The 20,086-nt window shown below is 35.7% G+C and overlaps 1 protein-coding gene across 3 annotated transcripts in view; it reads left to right on the forward strand.

Moving 5' to 3' along the window:
- Window positions 1-20,086, forward strand: part of LOC123873763 (histone-lysine N-methyltransferase MECOM-like) — a 144,335-nt gene that overhangs the window by 63,936 nt on the left and 60,313 nt on the right. The window contains exon 1 of one of the 3 annotated variants that reach the window (XM_045918784.1): window positions 15,083-15,475. The exons of the other annotated variants lie outside the window; for them this stretch is intronic. Coding sequence (XP_045774740.1) covers window positions 15,463-15,475 — 13 coding nt within the window. The 5' untranslated portion in view covers window positions 15,083-15,462. Of the gene's footprint in view, window positions 1-15,082; window positions 15,476-20,086 lie in introns of those variants that run through there. 3 annotated transcript variants of the gene reach the window in all.

The following is a 20,086-nucleotide window of genomic DNA, read 5'->3' on the forward strand; positions in this document are numbered from 1 at the left end:
AATAGCATTTTAAAAATAAGCAATTTTTCACGGATCACGCGCCACGCTGCCATGAATCCAAGTGGAATTTAAATTTGATTTACTGCCCCAAATGTGCAGGCAATATCTGTTTTACTTACTGCCTTATGAATTCAGATATACGTTGATTGTTTTATAACTTGAATATCTTTTTACGTAACGATTTTATACGTTGTATCTGTACATATTAACCTTTAATTAAATTTAAATTCAAATTCAAAATATTTTAAATAAAATAGATTTTTACAAGTTCTTTTGAATCGTCAAAAGCATGTACCACTGGTTCGGACGGAATGCCTTCCCTACCGAGAAGAATCAGCAAGAAACTCGGCGGTTGCTATATATTTATTTTTAGATATATATTGCATGGAACCCTTTAATTTCAATCTGTGGGATTAACTTTTAATCGAGTAAAAAACGAATGGAGATGCCCAGAAATCAACAGATGAACTGATAGCTGCTTTGTTGTTGCAGTAGTATCTTTAAAACAAGAGTGAATAAGCACCTTCTAGGTAAACGCGTCCCATCTTAGACCACATCATCACTTTCCATCAGGTGTGATTGTGGTCAAGCGCTTGCCTATAATGAATAAAAAAAAGGTACAGTTTTATAAAAATAAAGCAAAATATTTTCTTAAAGAATTTAATTAATATAAGTAACATACAAAATTAAATACATACATATTTAAATCCATTTTCGGCCAGTGTAGGTAAATTAACGTAGGTACGGCGATTGCATTAAATGCCTGTAACTGACGCTCTTTGATATGCACAATTGATGTGTCAGCAATGTTGTCGGCTCTTAATTGAATTATTGGTAGCCACAATCGATTTGTGCATTCATAGTAGCCTTTGTCAATATTCAACGAGTAGGAACACAGGAATTGTTTACGTAATCGGTGTATATTGACAAAGGCTAAGTAGGCCTAAGTATGTTTCCTGTATAAGATTTTAAACCTTGAGTTCTATATTATCAGTAGGTAGAGCAATAGTGGATTTACTTGTTGCATTTACTGGAATGCTTATTTGTTTACATATACTTACTGAGTTTGTCGGGGCCTTCGTCTCAGACGGAGCGTGTTTGAACCCCTCGTATTAGTTTTAAGTTGAATAAATGATTTGAGTATGATTTTATAATATAATTATGTGGTAATAACTGGGACTATGAAATATAAAATCATGCACACTTGTAAGTTTTAATAAAATATGCTATACTTACCAAAAATTCCACTACCAACTTAGACTGTATCATATCTGTAATTTTTTGTTTAGTTCATGGAACTAAACGGCATTGGAATAGAATGGTACACAAGTACCTAGTATACCAACATAACCACAGAAATCCAAATAATACTAGTCTTTTATATCTATGAACATAACCTTAATGTATCCACAACTAAGTATACTCTACCACAAAATACTTCCCTTGTTATACCTTTCTTATTTTGTGACTCTATCCTCTTTCTCTCACATACGAGTACCTATTCCGAAGCTCTTTACAGGCGTGTAAAACTTCGAAATTGAAAATATCACCACAAAAAGTGACTTATTGAAAAGTGTCAGGGATAGGCGACAGAAAGAAAATTAGTATGTGCCGCGTCAAAACTTCCAAACCAGGCCATCAAAGTGACATTTTAGAGGGATGCCGCCCCCGCATTACACCTCTCTCATTATTTATCACATTGTCGCCGAAATTAATGGCAAACCCTCGTCAAATAATTTTTATTTTATAAATAAACCCGGTCTCTGGCAGTTTAATCATATCTTTGTGCTCTGAAACACGGAGCGGCGGCGGCGTCGCGCCCTTGCTTTACTTCTACTGTCATTTATAAAATTTGGTGTTCTCGTAATAGCAATCACATCTCAAATAGCTTCAATTAGTCTTTAAATTATTATACAAATAGACATGAATTTTCAATCATGAAATTCATCCATCATCATTTTTAATCTATAAAGCAGATTCCTACGTCCAGGAGAAGAAAAGGAAAAAGATAATTTACTTTTAATAATTTTTTATGTAAAAGTAAAACGATTGATGATTGATGATTGATGATTGATGATGTCATTTGATTTTAAACAAAACCCATAAACGTCTAACTGCAGCGTCCTATTGTAGTTAAGTTTAACCGTAATAAAAATGACGTTAAATTGATAACAATAGCCAGTTAAATTTAATTAACGGGAATACACGAGTATCTGGTGTCAGAGGTCACCCACAAGGAAACAGTTTAGTGCTATTTGTTATGGAACAACGTAAAACACATCGTTAACTACTGTTGGTGCCTAATTATCAATTTTATCTTTTTCGCTTTAACAAACAATTTTAATTACGGGAAACTGGATAGTGTAGTCCCCTTATCTATACTAATATTATAAATTTTAAAGTGTGTATGTCTCACTAAGAGCTTTTCATAGCCAGAAAATGTCTATAAGGCCCAGCAACTATGTCTGTCAAAATACGATACAATCTATCCAATTAAATCACGGTGTGAGACAAGGGAAGTTTATCCCCGAAAATGTTTTAATGATTTGGAAGGTGTCTTCAAGCTTGATTGGAAAGGATCAACATAAATGGACTGAACATTTAGGTATTTTGCTGCAATATCGTCATCATCGCAAGAGTTTCAACAGATATTCGATGGCCTCTACGCTGTCTAACCACGTGTTGGCCTCGGGATGAACCTAAGCAAGGCCAAGGTCATCCCAGGTCATTCCAGGGTCGATAACTGTCAATGGTCTGCTCTAGAAGCTGTCCAAGAATATACATACATACCCAGGGCACCTTTTGCTGTTGAGTAAAAACGGCATCCAGTTACAAATAAGAAAAATCCATCACTTCCCTTGATACAAAACTGGAATTGTTTTTTTAAATTGCCTTATACAAGCAATAGAGTTCACATTTTCGGTATTGGATGATGGCAAATTTATAATTGAAGGTCGTAAATTAAGGTGACATCGACAGTTGTGGCTCGCGGGAGCGAGATGCGACGGAAGGGAAAGTCTGCTGGCACTGGAATGGATATAATACAAGTACGCTGGAAGAGGTGTGCCATACAAAGTTACAGTTATTTTTTATGCCGATTCGAAGTGCCCCACCGAGCGCACTGGGAATTAAAATTGATATTTTGTGTCAAATTGTCTTTGTATTGACACTATGATAACACGTGTCTCATCACTAAGAGCAGTTACGTACTCATCCGATTCGAGTCCGTGAAAATAATATCTCTCCCTCATCTGTGACAATCTCGGATGTGCCTCGGATTCAAATCGGAAGTATGACGTACATAATAGGTAGGTATATCAAAGATTGGATTAGGACCAGGTTAGATTAGGATCAGAGATCGGGTTAGTGCATAAGCAATATCTCAGTTCGGTCCGAATTTTTTGTATCCATATCCATATTTACGGACTCGGATCATAGTGCGTAAATGGTCTAACATTTACCTACTCGTAGTTCCGAATACTCTTATGACGCGTCTTACTACTGCTATGGGGAAAATCAAGTTGTTTCAAAAACAGGTCAGCAATCGCTGGTCCAGCGTACTTGTATTAGTAGAGGTGAGTAGAGGAAGGGAAAGTCTGCCAATATTTTACCGAGGAGGTAATTATTTTATCAAAGCAGGGTGACAGATGAAATTTCGACCCTACTTTGTTTCTATCGAATTCGATTTATGATTGATTGATGTTATTTCGTGTTTAAACTTTATGAACATTACGTAACTCACTTGTTTATTGAGATTCACACAAGGTTTTCCTATAGTATTGTGGCAAAACGAAAACGAATGCCATATCTGATAAAAATGGTGTAATTAGATATTTGATATTACTAATCTAGGTAAATATATGAAAGCTTGATCTCAGTTCAACCACCACACTAGGTAGCTTGTACCTTTATGGATTCATCAAAATTTCTTCACGGACGTTTTATTTGGCCACAGAGAAGAGAAATAGAAGCTTTTAATAAAGTTTCACAGCTTCTATACAGAACGTTGAAAATTCTTGTTAATTATACCTGTTAGTTTTACTCAGCGAAGTAGCTTACGTTATGTAAGCTTCTTCTATATTATAGTTAGGTATAAGAAAGGCTTTTGAGATAAAAAATCCAAATCCACCTAGACAAAATCGGTGGATGAAGCTAGTTACATACATAGGTACAGTGCACACATTACATAAATAGAAAAGAGTACAAAGCAGATGGAACCAGTTCCCGATCAATTGCGAGTCACCTCAGGAGCCTCCCGCTGGTCGATTTAATTCGCGCCTTGACAAAAACCCTTTGACGCGTTCGCGGGTGACAGCTCGCAGTCGGGCGCCTTTCGCGCCGTTGACGTCCCTATTATCACTCAAACGGATTACAAACTTGTAACAGTGCCCCTAGTAACTACAAACTACGAGTTTCTTTAATACTCGAAAACGAAATTCGATGTTCGATGATCCCCCACTACGGATGGGTCGCTAGACAGTCCTAAGCCTGTGTAGGTATGAAGGGAAGTTCATTTTTTTCACTGCTATATTTATAACGTTTTTATCTCCGCATTTAGACTGTAGCGTTTGTTGTATGTGAAGGATATCTTCAGAGTCTTTCGTCTAGCTGTCCTTTCTCTCTCCAGGAGCCCATAACAGGCTAGCGAAGACGATGGTTGTATTTAAATTAAAGGCGCATACGATGAGCATAATGAAAATAAAAAAAACAAAATACGCGTCGGATTGAGAACCTTCTTATTTTTATAAGTCTATCAAAAACCAGTACCTACCTACTTAGTGCGATATACATGACAGTAAAAAATATAAATAGGGGCTTTGTCCTGCAGAAGCTAATTTTTACTCTGACGTTATAATATTGATACCTTATATACTTGCAAAAAGTTTTCGAGTTGTTTAAACTCATACTAGGGGTACGTACTGAATTTGTTCTTCATATCCTAAGTATATTTATGTATTTTCATCAGGGTGCGCGGTGCAAGTTCTCTTTGTATGGAATAGTGTATCACAATTTTCATACTTTCCCCCTTAAAAGTCACTACTGGGTGATGATGAGTTTTCACTATTTTTTTTTAACTTGGGGTCAAGGTATATAGGCCTATAATCTTCTACGGTACCTACACTATACGAGTTCACTCTGACTATACTATCATACAATCTTTATCTTTCAGTTCCAATTTTGATAAACCTACTCAGTAAGTAGGTATTTAAAAGTAGACTTATTTAAATTTGTTCGCGTGGCTTATTTAAAACAATCACTTGAAATGAAATGAAAATATTTATGTTTGGGACGGAGGAAGAAAACTTTCAAAATTTCATTCAATTTCAAAACAATCACTTAAAATATATTTTATGTGTATTTTTCCATAAAGTTTACGTGCAAGTTCAAAAGCTTTATCAGAATTATAAAGAAAAATGTGAATACCTACCCACATTTACAAATAAACCCCGATAAAAAGATTCACCTATAACCTGGAAATGAGATAAAACAATGCGATATCAATAAAAGGCGCGGGACACCAATTTGTTAATTTAGTATTAATTAGTACGAAATGGTTGCACAATATGCTTGTTCTGTGAAGTTGTTAGGAAGCGAGGGTGAGGTCAGGCGGACGAACTATCAGTTCTGAGAATCGGGCGGAAAGTCATCTATCTGTCATAACAGTACAGTGTTGACAGATTACTTTATCTAGCTGATAGACAGTGTAACTATGTTACGGTATTTTTATAAAGTGTTGGTGGTATGGTATGGATTATGTTGCGTAGGTCATGACTCATGTTATAATTTGTCCTCAATATTTTTGTAGACTTTTACTTAAAGTTATTATTATCTAATTACCTTTTGTGACAGTAAAATAAGTTTCTTGAAAGACGAGTGATAAATTTGATGTCACAAAATGACATTGTGAGTGAAATACGATTTTAATGTTGGTATCAATCCAAAAATCAATCAGTTTTCATTAAGATTTTATGAAATAATAATGATAGTTAACCTTATTCTTCAGATATTTGCGCGCCTATTTATATTGTATACCGAGTATTTATAGATCTATGTTTATACCATTATATTTTTATGACAGTCATTTATGACTAGCTTTTGCCCACGACTTCGTCTGCAATATAAGTTGTTAATACGGTACATTCCTGAAAGCAGATACCGAATAGTTATGTATATTGTGTACTGATTCAGTTAATAAGGAATCAACATGAAGTGACATAACAACAATATTTTTAACCCCCGACCCAAAAAGAGGGGTGTTATAAGTTTGACGTGTGTATCTGTGTATCTGTGTGTCTGTGTATCTGTGTATCTGTGTATCTGTCTGTGGCATCGTAGCGCCTAAACGAATGAACCGATTTTAATTTAGTTTTTTTTGTTTGAAAGGTGGCTTGATCGAGAGTGTTCTTAGCTATAATCTAAAAAAATTGGTTCAGCCGTTTAAGAGTTATCAGCTCTTTTCTAGTTTTCTTGTAGAAAAGAAGGTTAGATAACCGTTAGGTTCATAATATTATGTCAATAGACAAATGTCAAGCTGTCAAGATGGACGTTGCCTAAATACATAATTATTTATTTGAAAATGATGTTTTGGAAAACTCAAATACTTTGGATCGTCGGGGGTGTTATAAATTTTTAATTTACACTTGTACTAAAATCAATTATTTCAACGACCAATTTTCTCGAAATTCTCTCACACCGTACCCAAAAGCTAACAGTATCGTGTTTCGCAAAAAAAAAAAACTCCGATCATTGTCATACAAATGTATCTGTTGTTAGAGCTCGTAATTGCTGCCCTGGTGTGTAATTTGCGAAGGTCCATTGTGCGAGTCAAAGCGAGGTAACTTTGTTTGTTATTGACTTCACTCGAATGCGTAGTAGGGGCAGCGATTTAAAGGACTACGAAAATATAGGTAGTTGTACTTATAGGTGACAAAAGAACATGGGTAGAAAATGTTTCATACGATAGCGAATGATAGTTAAGTTTCAAAAGTACTTACCTACCTACTTATTACTAAGGATCTAAGTAGGTAGGTACCTACTATTAGTAGAAACGTGAATAAAGTGAACTTTCATTTATAGCAGGAAATATTGTACATCGAACTTTAGAAGGAGATTTTGGCTTCGTAGAGTGTTGTCTCTATCACTCATGCCAATGTGACGTTTCGTCGGTCTCAACGACAGAGACAACGCTTTACAAAACTGTTATCTCTTTCTAAAGTTCGATGCACAGTGTTTCCTGCCGGGCACTGTATACCTACTTAATATTATTATAAAGAGGTATTTGTTAGTTTGTATGTAAGTGTGATAGGTGATAATCTCCGGTACTAATGACTTAATAACGACATGTCTGTCGTAGAGCATGTAGGTAGAGTTCTTATCAATTTATAGAGAAAGTGCTAAGGTACCTACGACCACTGTCCGAACTAAGTTTAGGATATGGGCGTACCTCCAATCGTAACCTGCATTATACAATGACTTATTAATTATTATCTTCCGTAGTCATTGAGTTTATAATGCTCGTAATTCGAAGTTGTACTTAACTGGTTTGCTACAAAAACTATAAATCTGGGGATACCAGAATATTTTGGTACCATAATCTTTACGTTGCGGTCTAGCCTCACTTCCCTTACAATAAACATCATCTTAACACCATCTAACCTTAAAACACATTAGAGGGATTTCTTCTAATGACTACTAAAACAGAAGTGAGGATAATACTGTAAGTGGCTTTAACTCGAAAACTGCAGGTCGAAATAATGAGAGAGGAGCGGTTGCTTGCTGTTTGAATTAATTTTTATTGTTATTTATTAATAGCTGAATATTGAGTAAGTAATAATGTAATGCGATACTTTAAAAAGTACAGAAAATTATGCATATTTTTTTTGTACTTTTTAGCAATACCAACGTCCTTTAGCAATCGTTATATTACAACCAATACACAACGTAATGCCCAAATAGAAAAATAGGAATGTAAATTATAGCATTGTATATGCTCACAATTTACTACATTACATTATTATAAGTAAGTTTTCTCTTTAAGAGCATTTCCAGTTCCATTTTACATAAAATTGTGTAAACTGCGATCTGCGCTGCAGAAAGAAACGGAATAATTTGCGGCAAATTACCTAATAACTTAAGATAAGAACCCTGATCAGTTTTTACGCGGTACTGCACCCAAATACGCTTATGGCTCGGTAACTAGCCACGACCATCGCCTACTACTTGACCAGACCGGAGAAAATTTAGAAATAATAAATTCCCCAATTTTCTTTACTGAGAATCGAACCTCCCGTTAATAAATGCATATATACTAATAACGCGGTCAAACTAAGTTTACATCTCGCTGAAATGCGGCGCCTCTCTCAATTCCCCGCTCACCTCTCCGCGGTCGTCTTGTCAGTCAGTATGATTCGCATACCATATCTAAGTGTCAGTGTGACGTAATCGACACGAGGTGCAAACTTGGCTGGGCCGAGTAGAAGTAGGAAGAGTAAACACGCTTGCGCTTGTAAATTGGAGTAGTTATTTACGCTGTAGTGGGGTAGATTGATTGATGAGCCGCCCTTGTTCTGATCGCCGGCTCAATTACACCACGATTACTTAATTTGACATGATACTTTGGGAGTTTAGAAGAGTTCCCGTTTTTGTTACCATGTTTCCGTTCTATGTTATTGAATTCTACCAATTTATGGATATAATTGACTTATCATTCTACCCTAAACTTTGAATGTTCTTAGTTAGAAAGCGTCAAAATCAAGCCCAAATCAGTATTAAATCAAGCAAGTCTATAAAAATAAGTGTTTAGAAAAGTACTTTTATATAACAGGTTTTGTATGTTCCTATTTCTGCTATAAGAAATAGTTGTACTTTTATCTGTGGATATTTTAGGTATAAGATTTCAGGTATTTTTAGCCATGACATTTGATGCGGATTCCGTAATTTTCAGATTAGCACACTTCTTTTTTTATAAGAGATCCGTACCTCAAAAGGAAAAAGGAACCCATAAAGGGTGTTATTAACTTGCAGTGTTCTACATGGTATACCTTGTATGATGGTACGGAACCCTACGTGTTCGAGTCCGACTCGCACTTGACTATTTTTTTATATTTAAGTATTAATGGTATTTGTTACGCGCAAAATGAAGAAAAATAAAGTTTTCACTCTCGAATATACATCACGAGGTGTCTATAGCCGTTACTTTCTAATGCCATTTTATTGCTGCTATAAATTCGATGGATCGCCCCGGGAGGCTCGCAAGTGGCTGTGAGGCGATCGCGCCTTTCAATTTAGAACTCTGCCCAAAATTGAAATGGCCGCCCCTTTATCGGTGCAATTTAAATTGGACATTTTAAACACTACTTTAGACGATAAGGGGTTGGGGAGAATTAATCTAAGTTCTTATCTAGTTTTTATGAAGATCTTGACCTTAACTAGGTACTACAGTTAGTTCGAAACAAAGAAATTTTTACCGTTAGACACCTAAATTATTTTAGATTGCTCTCTAGCTAAAATTCAAAATACTAATTTTGTAATGAAAATTTTTGTTACTTATTAATATTTTCGTGGATACAAAATCAGTTTAATAAATGAGTTTTGATCAGTTATTTACAATAGACATTGATGACGAGACTATGACAAGACGAATAGATAGATAGAGTACTTATAGTTACTTTCGTATGTACGAGTAGGTAAATACTGTTCTACGCAGGTTCTACGCAGAACGTGACTTCCGGAAAATGATAGTTAACTAACTAAAGAGTTATTAGTTGACCAGATACCCCCCTTATAAAGCTGCAAGCCACACAAACACCAACAGTTGGCAACAGAACTTTTCCAACATATTCCACATAAATTAATCCTCCATCGAAACAAACTCTAAGGTAGTGTAGCGGGACGCGCGGAATTCACAATGACCGCTTGGGAGTTAGTAGCGATACCAAGACTCCGTGGACTATGTCGTAAATCCTTCTCATTAAATCTCATTAAAAATATAGGTTACTAATGTTAAGTTTTTTGAATAACAAGGAGAAGTGCAGATATTCCGATCCAATATTCAGATATAAGTACTTAGGTATAAAATATGATTGTTCAAGAATGTATTCAATATCATGTAAAAAACTACAATAAGGTAGAAAATAATGCAAAAATGTACTCAGTCTGTTTACGGTCAAATCTGATTAATTCGAAGTATTTAAAATTCGGACACAACCGAATTTTTCCGTACACATTGTTACCCTACGTAAGACGTAACTTCTGCGGCGACAATTTTATTTGCGGACTACCCCCCATTTGGCACCTCCCTTTGTTGGGAATTCGCGATAGTCTCCCTCTACGTAGGTGGAATGCTTGAGCAAAAAAGTTCCGCCAAGTTGGCTCGGACGTGGCTATTTATGTTGGCTATTACAGTGTAATTCACGTTTTCACTTAGTGCCTCGCATGCCAACTAAATTGCTTCTTTTTCTTGCAGTTGTTTTCACATAGATAACAGCGGTTGACATTACACAATTATAACCATTTATTGTGTACAAAAATAGAGATATAATATACCGACTATTTATATACAGTCGTACATAAATATCAGTGACTATATAGGTTCATTCTGATATGTGCGGATACCCACTCTAATGATATTTACCAATTAACCATATCAATTATTCTAAACTGAAGACTTTAGTAGAGATTGAAAACCAACAGTATTTTTAATCTTGTAATCTTAATAATAAGTATGATAAATGTGAAAGTTAGGATAGGTATTTGGATGTTCATTAGTCCTTCCCGCTACTATAATTACCTACTTACTTACTGAACCGATTTGGCTGAAAATAAAATAGTTTATATTATCTTTAACTAACAAATAAGCAAATCAAAAAGTTCTCGCGTGGGACTAAAGGCGTTTGGGTATTATTTACCTACTCATACCTACTTACACATTTTTTATAGGTTTATGTATCTGCTGTTAATAATAAATTGCTAATACAATATAGTTAACCAACCTGTGCCCATTTTGCTGAGCTTACACAGATGAACTATTCACATCCCACTGTCCATTCCATCTGATAAGATTGCAGATTTAAATTTTAAACCATTCCGGCCTTATAGCCAGTCGTTGAATCGAAATGGAAACGCTCAATCCAATTGAAAACTGATGTTATCAACTCTCTATTCTATTCTGTTCAAAGGATACCCTTTTACGAGACGTCTATTGTAAAATACTTAAATTGAAAACTGAGAAAACTTGCGAGCAATAGTTTTTCCTAGTTTTTTCGACTTTTTCTTGATTTTTTTCTTTACGTATTTTTTGTTGTTCTATCCACCCAACGATATTATAAAATTTCAGTTAGGTAAAAAGTGAATACAAATTCATAGGCTTGTGCGCGTGATAGTACACACGCGTAGCGTCACAGACTACAAAAGATGTAGCTAATTCTGTTGTAGACAATCTCTAAACTAAAACAACAGATCTAAATATACCTTATTTTACCTCAATTTAGTTTTAGTTTAGAGATTGTGTATCTACTTACAACAGAATTAGCTAAGTACATTGGCACGGGGTTTACCCACCTTTAGACACCTTAGAACGTGCTTCGAAAATTGGCGACCGTTACGATGGTTGTATCCACCAGGATATGACGTCATAAACCTGAAACCGTTGAGATGAAGCCTTTACTTATTTGTCTTAAGTCTAATAGCAGTTCAGTAACAGTGAACAGAGACATAGCCTGCTAAACATGTATAGTTACCTACTTAAGCCTCCCGTAGTCGTGTAAAATTTTATATTACTGTTCCTATAGGTAGATATTATGTTGTAGCCTCTGACCGATACAAAAATCCTTTGTGGGCAGTGGGACCAAGATGGCAGTCTGCACGGGAGCACCCCCCGTTGGGTAAATTCGCTTAACATTTCTCTAGAGAGTATATTGAAAACCAGACAATGCGTATTGCGTAGGTAGGTAAAAGTACATATTACCTATATAAATTCGTATGGGTTTTCAGCAACGATTTTCTGGTGTAGGTATGTTATTTTAAATTATCTAAGCATCTTTAACCATCTTTAACAGCTAAAGATGCTTAATTTAAGCTTTAGAATCAAAATCGTAAATATGAATCCTACGTTTCAGTAGATTGATAGCACTGAGTTTTGAGCAGCTTAGGTTTTCATAGAGAGATTCAAGAGCTGGTTGATGAATGAACCGCATTTGAGCATTTTATTGCTGCCTTACAGTAAGTTTGAACTTTTTGTTTGGACGTCAAGGATGCTAGAGAGACTAGACATCGAGAGAAATACTGGCATGTGACGTCACAATGATTGGACGTACGTTTTTAGTTTAATCCATAATTTAAAATTTTAATTACACTTAAAACTAACAAAAGAGAGACAGATGTATGCCAGCGGTATAACACTGTCTCGTTTTAATCAAAGTGCGGTCTATAGATTTCAGCCTTAATATGTCCAGATGTGGAAGTCTCTCGGTTGACAACGACGATGACCTAGAGATTATTGTAACCAATATCTGGTGCCAAGCGCATAAATATCTCAAACTTTCATTTCAATTTTCATCTGTTCAGAGAAAATCTAACAGACTCCAAACCAAACCTAATAAACGTACGAAACACATTGCAAACGATAATGTATGAGGCCACCAAACAGCTATTTTAAATAATTTAGCTGCAGCGTGTCACAGCATAATAAATTTACAACGATATTACATCATATAAATTTTCATACATCTAGAAATTAGTTAGGCACGCCTACCTCTAACTACCTTTTAGGTTTAGAGCTTTAACTGTGGGGATAGAAACTTGAATTATTGACACTTTTTAGTTTCCTTTTATAACTTTGAGTGAACTAGTTTAGGTAGGTAGACGCGCACTAAGAAACTATTTCTGAAAATTCCACCCCAAAGAGGATGACCAGTTAGTATAAAAGTCCGTCATTTTTAAACATAATGTTGCACTTATATCTATGAAAATTTTCATTAAAAACAAAAAGCACCTGTTTCACGGTTTTTGGAAATTCCATTGAAGCAATGTACCTACGTAAGTAATATAAAATAATAGAGAATGCTTTGTGTGAAAGTCCGTCATTTTTCAAATTCTTTTCATGCATATTGGTAGATATTTGGATTAGGCTTTTTGGTTAGGTACGTAAAAATTAACAAACCTAGTACCGTAGGTAGGTAGGTACTTACTTATTTCAGGATTTTTGAAAATTCCACCCCTATGACGATTTTCAAAAATTCTCAAATAAAGTCAGGAAAAATATACATATCTATATAGGATGCATCTTAATATGATTAATAATTACAATATTTTAATAAGATAGGTATGTTCTTAGATACATATTAAATAGTCGGAAGGATTTTCTTTTATTGAAAAGAAAATTGTGTAAATTGAAAACCCACTTCTTTTATTTCCCACTTCGCTTCATAACAACGTGACAATTTTTAATACTTGTGTGCGAGGAAAATCGATTATCGCATCAGTTGGAATCGATTATGTCAGACGTGTCTGTGAAAATCGATTCTGATTATCACCTTTGAATGACACTTTTAATAAGAAAAATAGGTAGCTACTTACTATTAAAAACCTACTTAGGTACTTACGTTGGTTTCACTAAATGAAGAATGAAACCGATAAAATTAAATGAACTTAAAATTATCATAAAAAACGGTCAAGTGCGAGTCTGACTCGCACATGAAGGGTTCCGTACCGTACTATCATACCTACTACAACCTATTATTTTTTGAAGTTTTACCCTCTAGCGATAGGTTAGGTTTCTATAATTACCTAGTTACCTACTTACCTACTCACCTACTTTTAAACTTTACAAACCTTACAACTATCTCATATTCGGCATCCTTACACTATTTTTTAAATCTCTTCAAGTCTTTAGCTTCATGCAATACCTACCTACATACCACTCACATACAGCCGGGAAAAGCGGAAAAACTCAACGAGTTGTCTGATGCGAGGCACCTGTGCCCGCAGACTCCGCTGACAGACAAAGACGCAGATAATAAGGAGCATCCCATTGGTGCATCCGTCGCCGGCCCCGCCCACTGCCGCCATCGACCAATCGCGATCCCGGGCGCTGATCTCAAACGTTATCTAGTTATCTGCCGTCTCACTTTCCACACTAGCTATTTTCAGAAGGTGTAATGCAACGCTGAAAACATCAATTTTCCACCGTCCACGAGTCTCGCCGACGACTCTACGATGTTCTAAATTCGAAATCGTTCCATTTTCAATTCTAAAATGTCTTCTAGACTACGGATTTGTTATTTCGTATTAAATTTACATTAGCGCGAATGATCTTTGAACCTTTTTGTAGTTAAATTTTAATGTCTCAATGGGGGTAATCAATTCTGTTCATTGGTTGAGAAATTTATGCAAATAAGTAGCGATTGGCTTCCGATTCGTAATTGAGTTTGACACGTAAAAAATACTGGTGGGCTATAACTTGTAAGTACCTATTAATTAATCAAAACGTTCCTTTGTTTTCTTCTTTTTAATATCTGCACTTAAATGTACCTAGAGTGATTATAATTATACTTAATTGTCAGTCACAGTTACATACTTTATGTCGCGTACGAATGGATAAGGGAGCTCGTTTGAAATAGAAACAAAAAGATCGAATGTCGGTACCTACCTGGAATTCTTATAAGCGAAGCCGATAACTGGTGCCATTGTTTGAACGTTATCGATGTAAATCATGGTAACAGAGGTACAGCCGCGTCATCGATACGATACATAAGAAATACAAACATTTTGATATCGTAACCAGAAGTCAAAGCTCCTGTTTGAAGTTAGATGTCTTTATTCTATACGATAGAATAAAGACATCCATACCGAGTTAGAAAAATATTTGGGGGAAATACAGTGTAGTTAAAAATCAGAGAAAAAATGTTTGCGTTAATTAATTAATACAGTGGAATAGAAATCCAGAGAAAAATATTCGCATCAATGTTTTCAGATAACCTTGTGTAAGCGTCCCCGAAACTCGTATGAAAGAGAGGGGTGCGGTACAAAGACAAGGCGGGGTGTGAGGGGAAGGGGCGGCCCGGGCGAGGGTATGATTCGGGATTCTAGGGATGAGCTCTCGCCTCCTCTCGTTACTCTGGGAGCGCTCGTCGCGGTCGTCGCACATATCTCGCGATTACCGACGGCACTGCACTATCGACGTTCAATCGGTCGAACGTAACGCGTACACATCACTAAAGACAATCCTCAAATAAACCGTAAACGTATCGTATTTTTTTTATTTTATTTTGGATAGTGCTGTGTGCTGAGGAAATGACTGTGATTAAAAAAATTACTATTTTTGTATTAAACAATATGATTTTGGTAACATAATTAATTAAACAGTGACTCTAATTAAAATTGTTTTTGGAAACTTTATGTTGATGTGTTCATGGACTTGTAGAAAATCTAAAATGCTGTGAGAAAATTGTCCGTTGACGGAAAATGAAGATGTCCGGTAAGCTTTGACAAAGTATTTTTAGAGTTCCGCACTAAATTGGTAAAGAGGAACCCTTTCTAATTTCGGCCCATCTGTCCGTCTGTCCCAGCTTATTTCAGTAGATAAATTACTACTTACTTAATGCTAACTTGGAATTTGAAATAATGCTTATGAAACCTTATGGTAAAAAGTATTTTGGGGAAATGAGAGTCGAAATTTTAAAGTGGATGATCAGTGGATTTTTATTTATTTGCATATTTTGAAATAAACTTTTATTAATTTTTAAACCTTTTAATATTTTTTCAAATGACAAAAAAAACCGCCTCTCCATTATCTCTGAAGTTTGTAAATAAATAATATTACCTAATTAGAGTTGATAGGAATGCATGTACCTAAGTACTTACCAACTTAATACCTAATAGGTAAAATTAAATAAACCGCCGAGTGTCTTGCTGGTTAGGAAAGGCCTTCCGAACCAGGTTTGGAACTTACCGAAGCATATTTTGATGATTCAAAAGTACCTACCTACTTACTTGTAAAAGTTTAATTGAATAAAAATCAATTTTATTTATTTATTTATTCAAAAAGAGGAACTATAAAAAGCTACCTATTTCCGCCAACAAAAGAGGAAAATGTAAGAGATCTAATTTAAAAGTTTTCCTCAAAATTATTACGTAGGTAAATAACTATTTTAGAGATAATAAATAATTAGATTATTTCTACCTCCTCCTCGCGTCGTTTCCTCATTACTAAGGATCGTGGCTCTTTTCTGGTAATCATCATCATCATCAATTGTTCACTGGCTCACTACTGAGAACGGGTCTCCCCTCAGAATGAGAAAGCCATAGTCTATTAAGCTGGCCAAGTGCAGATTAGTAGACTTTCTGGTAATACCCTCTTTTAATATTCATCCAACGCAGTCGCTTCTATACTGTTGGGTAGGAACTTAGCTGTAAGTACTTAGATTCCAGAGTCAAATGCTTCCTTCACCTGGTCCATCCAAAGTCTCGGGCTGCTTCCGCATGGTCTCTTTCTTTCGGTCTTCCCTTAGATTATAATAATAGGCAAGTAAAGACTGATGAAACACCTTTATCTATCTTTTGTGCGTTACACAGGGTTAGGTACGGAACCCTAAAAACCAGCCAAGTGCGAATCAGACTAGCGCACCGAGGGTTCCGTACTCGGGTATTTTTCCGACATTTTTCACGATAAATCAAAAACTATTATGCATAAAAATAAATAAAAATCTACTTTAGAATGTACAAGTAAAGTCTTTTATATGATACCCCACTTGATATCTTACTTTGAAAATTAATACACTTTTTTTTGTGATGTACCTAACCACACGGTTTTCAGATTTATTCCTTTACTTGTACTATAAGAGTTACCTACCTGCTAAATTTCATAATTCTAGGTTCAACGGGAAGTATCCTATAGGTTTTATTGACAAACACGACAGACGGACGGACGGACAGACGGACAGACGGACAGACGGACAGACGGACAGACGGACAGACGGACAGACGGACAGACAGAAAGACAGAATGACAGACAGACAGACAACCAAGTGATCCTACAAGGGTTCCGTTTTTCCTTTTGAGGTACGCAACCCTAAAAACGCGCGCGAAGTGAGTGCAATTTTTTTAAATGATATAGTTAGTCCAAGAGGGTGCACTACTCGTACAACCCCAGCCGGCCTTGTCAGGTAGATATAAATAAAATTGACAAACACAAAAATGAAACCACTAACATGTTTTAAGTTTTTTGTGAAGCCAATCGAGTGTTATCTAAATCTGTTAAGAGTGTGCGAAACGACCTTAGAAACAACCCAAAAATATGACAGATCATAATCTATATATTTTATCTGTGGCAACATGGAGGTGCCAGCTTTTGGCGGGCGCCGCCGGCTTGAGAAGGTTGTTTGTATTGTTTGTTTGATACAGCTTAAGTTGTTAAGATTTGTCAAGGGTTTGTTTATATAATCAAGATGCACAAGTTTTTAACTCACTTGTGTTTCTTAGGTGCCCAGTTATATGATTTTATTGCTTTATTATTTTATTGCTTTTATTGTTGTGGTTGCTAATAAATACTTTAATATGAAAATACCAGCTAAGTGCAAGTCCAACTCGCATACCAAGGGTTCTGTACCTTGGAAAGATAGGTGCGTGTACTATTTTTTTTTTAATTAGGTAATTTTATGTTAATTAATAATTTGGTTTAGTTATCTCTGATCGCGTCAAAATATAAAATAATAATAATATGTACTTAATTAATTAATAATACGTAATAATTTACTTAGGTGGCACTTCAAATTAATAATTTTAAAAATGTTCCTTTGTTTTGGCCACAACTCACACACAAATAAATACACATTAAAACTTACTTACAAACTTTATTATAAAAACGTTTATATTTTCATCTAAGTAGTTAAGTATTTGTTGTTGTTGTTGTTGTTGTCTGTCTGTCTGTTTCCTTTCCACGGCCCATTCCCTTCACCGATTTTGACGTGGACTGTGGCATAGAATTAGCTTGCATCCCGGTCCCCGGAGACGGACATCGGCTAATTTTTATTACGGAAAATCAATGAGTTCCCAAGGGATTTAAAAAAACCTGAATCCACGCAAAGTCGCGGGCATCATGTCGTATTGAGATAAGTATTATTAGAAAGTTTTGCTTTCAACGAAACACTTGCGGTCGTCAAAATATGAGTACCTAAGTACCTATTTTGCAAATGTATGTCCGATGAGGCATGCAGTTTGCACGCCTGCTTAATTTTCCAATACGCACACGGCATTTTGACCCTTATTACGTACAAATAAGAGTGCTAATTTATTATAATGAGTGTCATTGTAGTATTGAGAGAATTTTATGATGTTCGGCCTGTGAACTCTGTGACACAGTCAGCAAGCTGAGGTTATTGTCAGTCGCCGTAGCTAACACGTGAAATCGACTTGCCGTGAGGTCTTCGGACATAGTCTGTGCTGTATTAAAATGTTAATTTTCTTTTAAGTTGCTCATATGTCCTATTACAGGTCATAAGCCTCATTTATTGTGCACTAGCGATCCGCCCCGGCTTCGTATGGGAGAGGATTTATTCCGCTATAGATTTTTTTGTGTAACTTTAGTAAGAAAAAAACCCATAACAGCTCATAACGAAGTGCATACCACGAAAGCTCTCAGATGGGCACAAATTTTTCGACTTGATTCACTATTTTTAACCCCCGACCCAAAAAGAGGGGTGTTATAAGTTTGACGTGTGTGTCTGTGTATCTGTGTATCTGTCTGTGGCATCGTAGCGCCTAAACGAATGAACCGATTTTAATTTACTTTTTTTTGTTTGAAAGGTGGCTTGATCGAGAGTGTTCTTAGCTATAATCCAAAAAAATCGGTTCAGCCGTTTAAAAGTTATCAGCTCTTTTCTAGTTTTCTTGTAGAAAAGAAGGTTAGATAACCCTTAGGCTTCCTTAGGTTCATAATATTCAAGTGTCAACTGACAAATGTCATGCTGTCAAGATGGACGTTGCCTTGATACATAATTATTTATTTGGAAATGATGTTTTGGAAAACTCAGATACTTTGGATCGTAGGCGCGGAATAGTCCAAGAAAATCGGTTCAGTCGTTTGAAAGTTATCAGCTCTTTTCTAATTACTGTAACCTTCACTTGTCGGGGGTGTTGAAAATTTTTAATTTACACTTGTAGTATACATCATACCGGTATCTTGTCTATCTTTTTAGATAATCCTTCTTTCTATTGGTGAAAACCATATGAAAATCCGTACATAGTTTCTGAGATTAGTCCGAACAAACACGAGCTCAGCGCGGCGGGGAATTTAATTTGTAATATTATGTAGTGGTAGGTACAAATTATTCTGAGAGGAGACCTGTGCTCAGTAGTGAACCGTTGATTGGTTGAACATGATGATGAAGTTCCTTTTAATAAAACAGAATTAGGTACAAGGGTTCAAGAAACCTACTTGTAAGCTGAGATAGAGTGAACCAGAGTGAAGGAACTCTCGGTTTGATCCTGAATCGACGATATATGTGAATATTAGGCTATGGTGACGTAAAATCAAAGAAAAATAGGGCTACTATAGGTCTACCTGCGTCAAATGTACTAATTTTTGACGCCTGCTTGTGACGTCGAAGCCTCGACGATAAAGGTTTCCTTACTGTCGTAAACTGTGGTTGAGCTTATAGGAAAATTTTTTCAAAGCAGGTAATTTTCAGCATAAAATGTCTCCACACCATGCTCTGTTCGCAAATCTTGTTCTCATTTTAAATCCGTCGTAAGTTTCTGCGGAAACCAGAGATTTAACGACGACTCCTCCGCATTGTCCGTGCACGCAGCCAACACTCACAAAACTCCAAACGATCTACGCGATGGCTAATTTGAATTTGAAATTCGAACGCATTTTTTACGACACCTCATTCTGTCCAGCCAGATTTAAATTACATTTATTTTTGTTTAAATAAGTATGTATGCCGTTCAAGAACAGCTAAAAAGGGTAAGTACTTATATTTACCAAATACAACAATTGTTTTTTAAGAAAACTCTTCCTATTAGCGAAAGAGTCCTTATTTATATTAATAAGGATAAATCAAAAAAAATGTTAAGTACTTAGGTAATT

Source organism: Maniola jurtina, chromosome 17 (assembly GCF_905333055.1).
Source record: "Maniola jurtina chromosome 17, ilManJurt1.1, whole genome shotgun sequence".
Lineage (NCBI taxonomy): Eukaryota > Metazoa > Arthropoda > Insecta > Lepidoptera > Nymphalidae > Maniola > Maniola jurtina.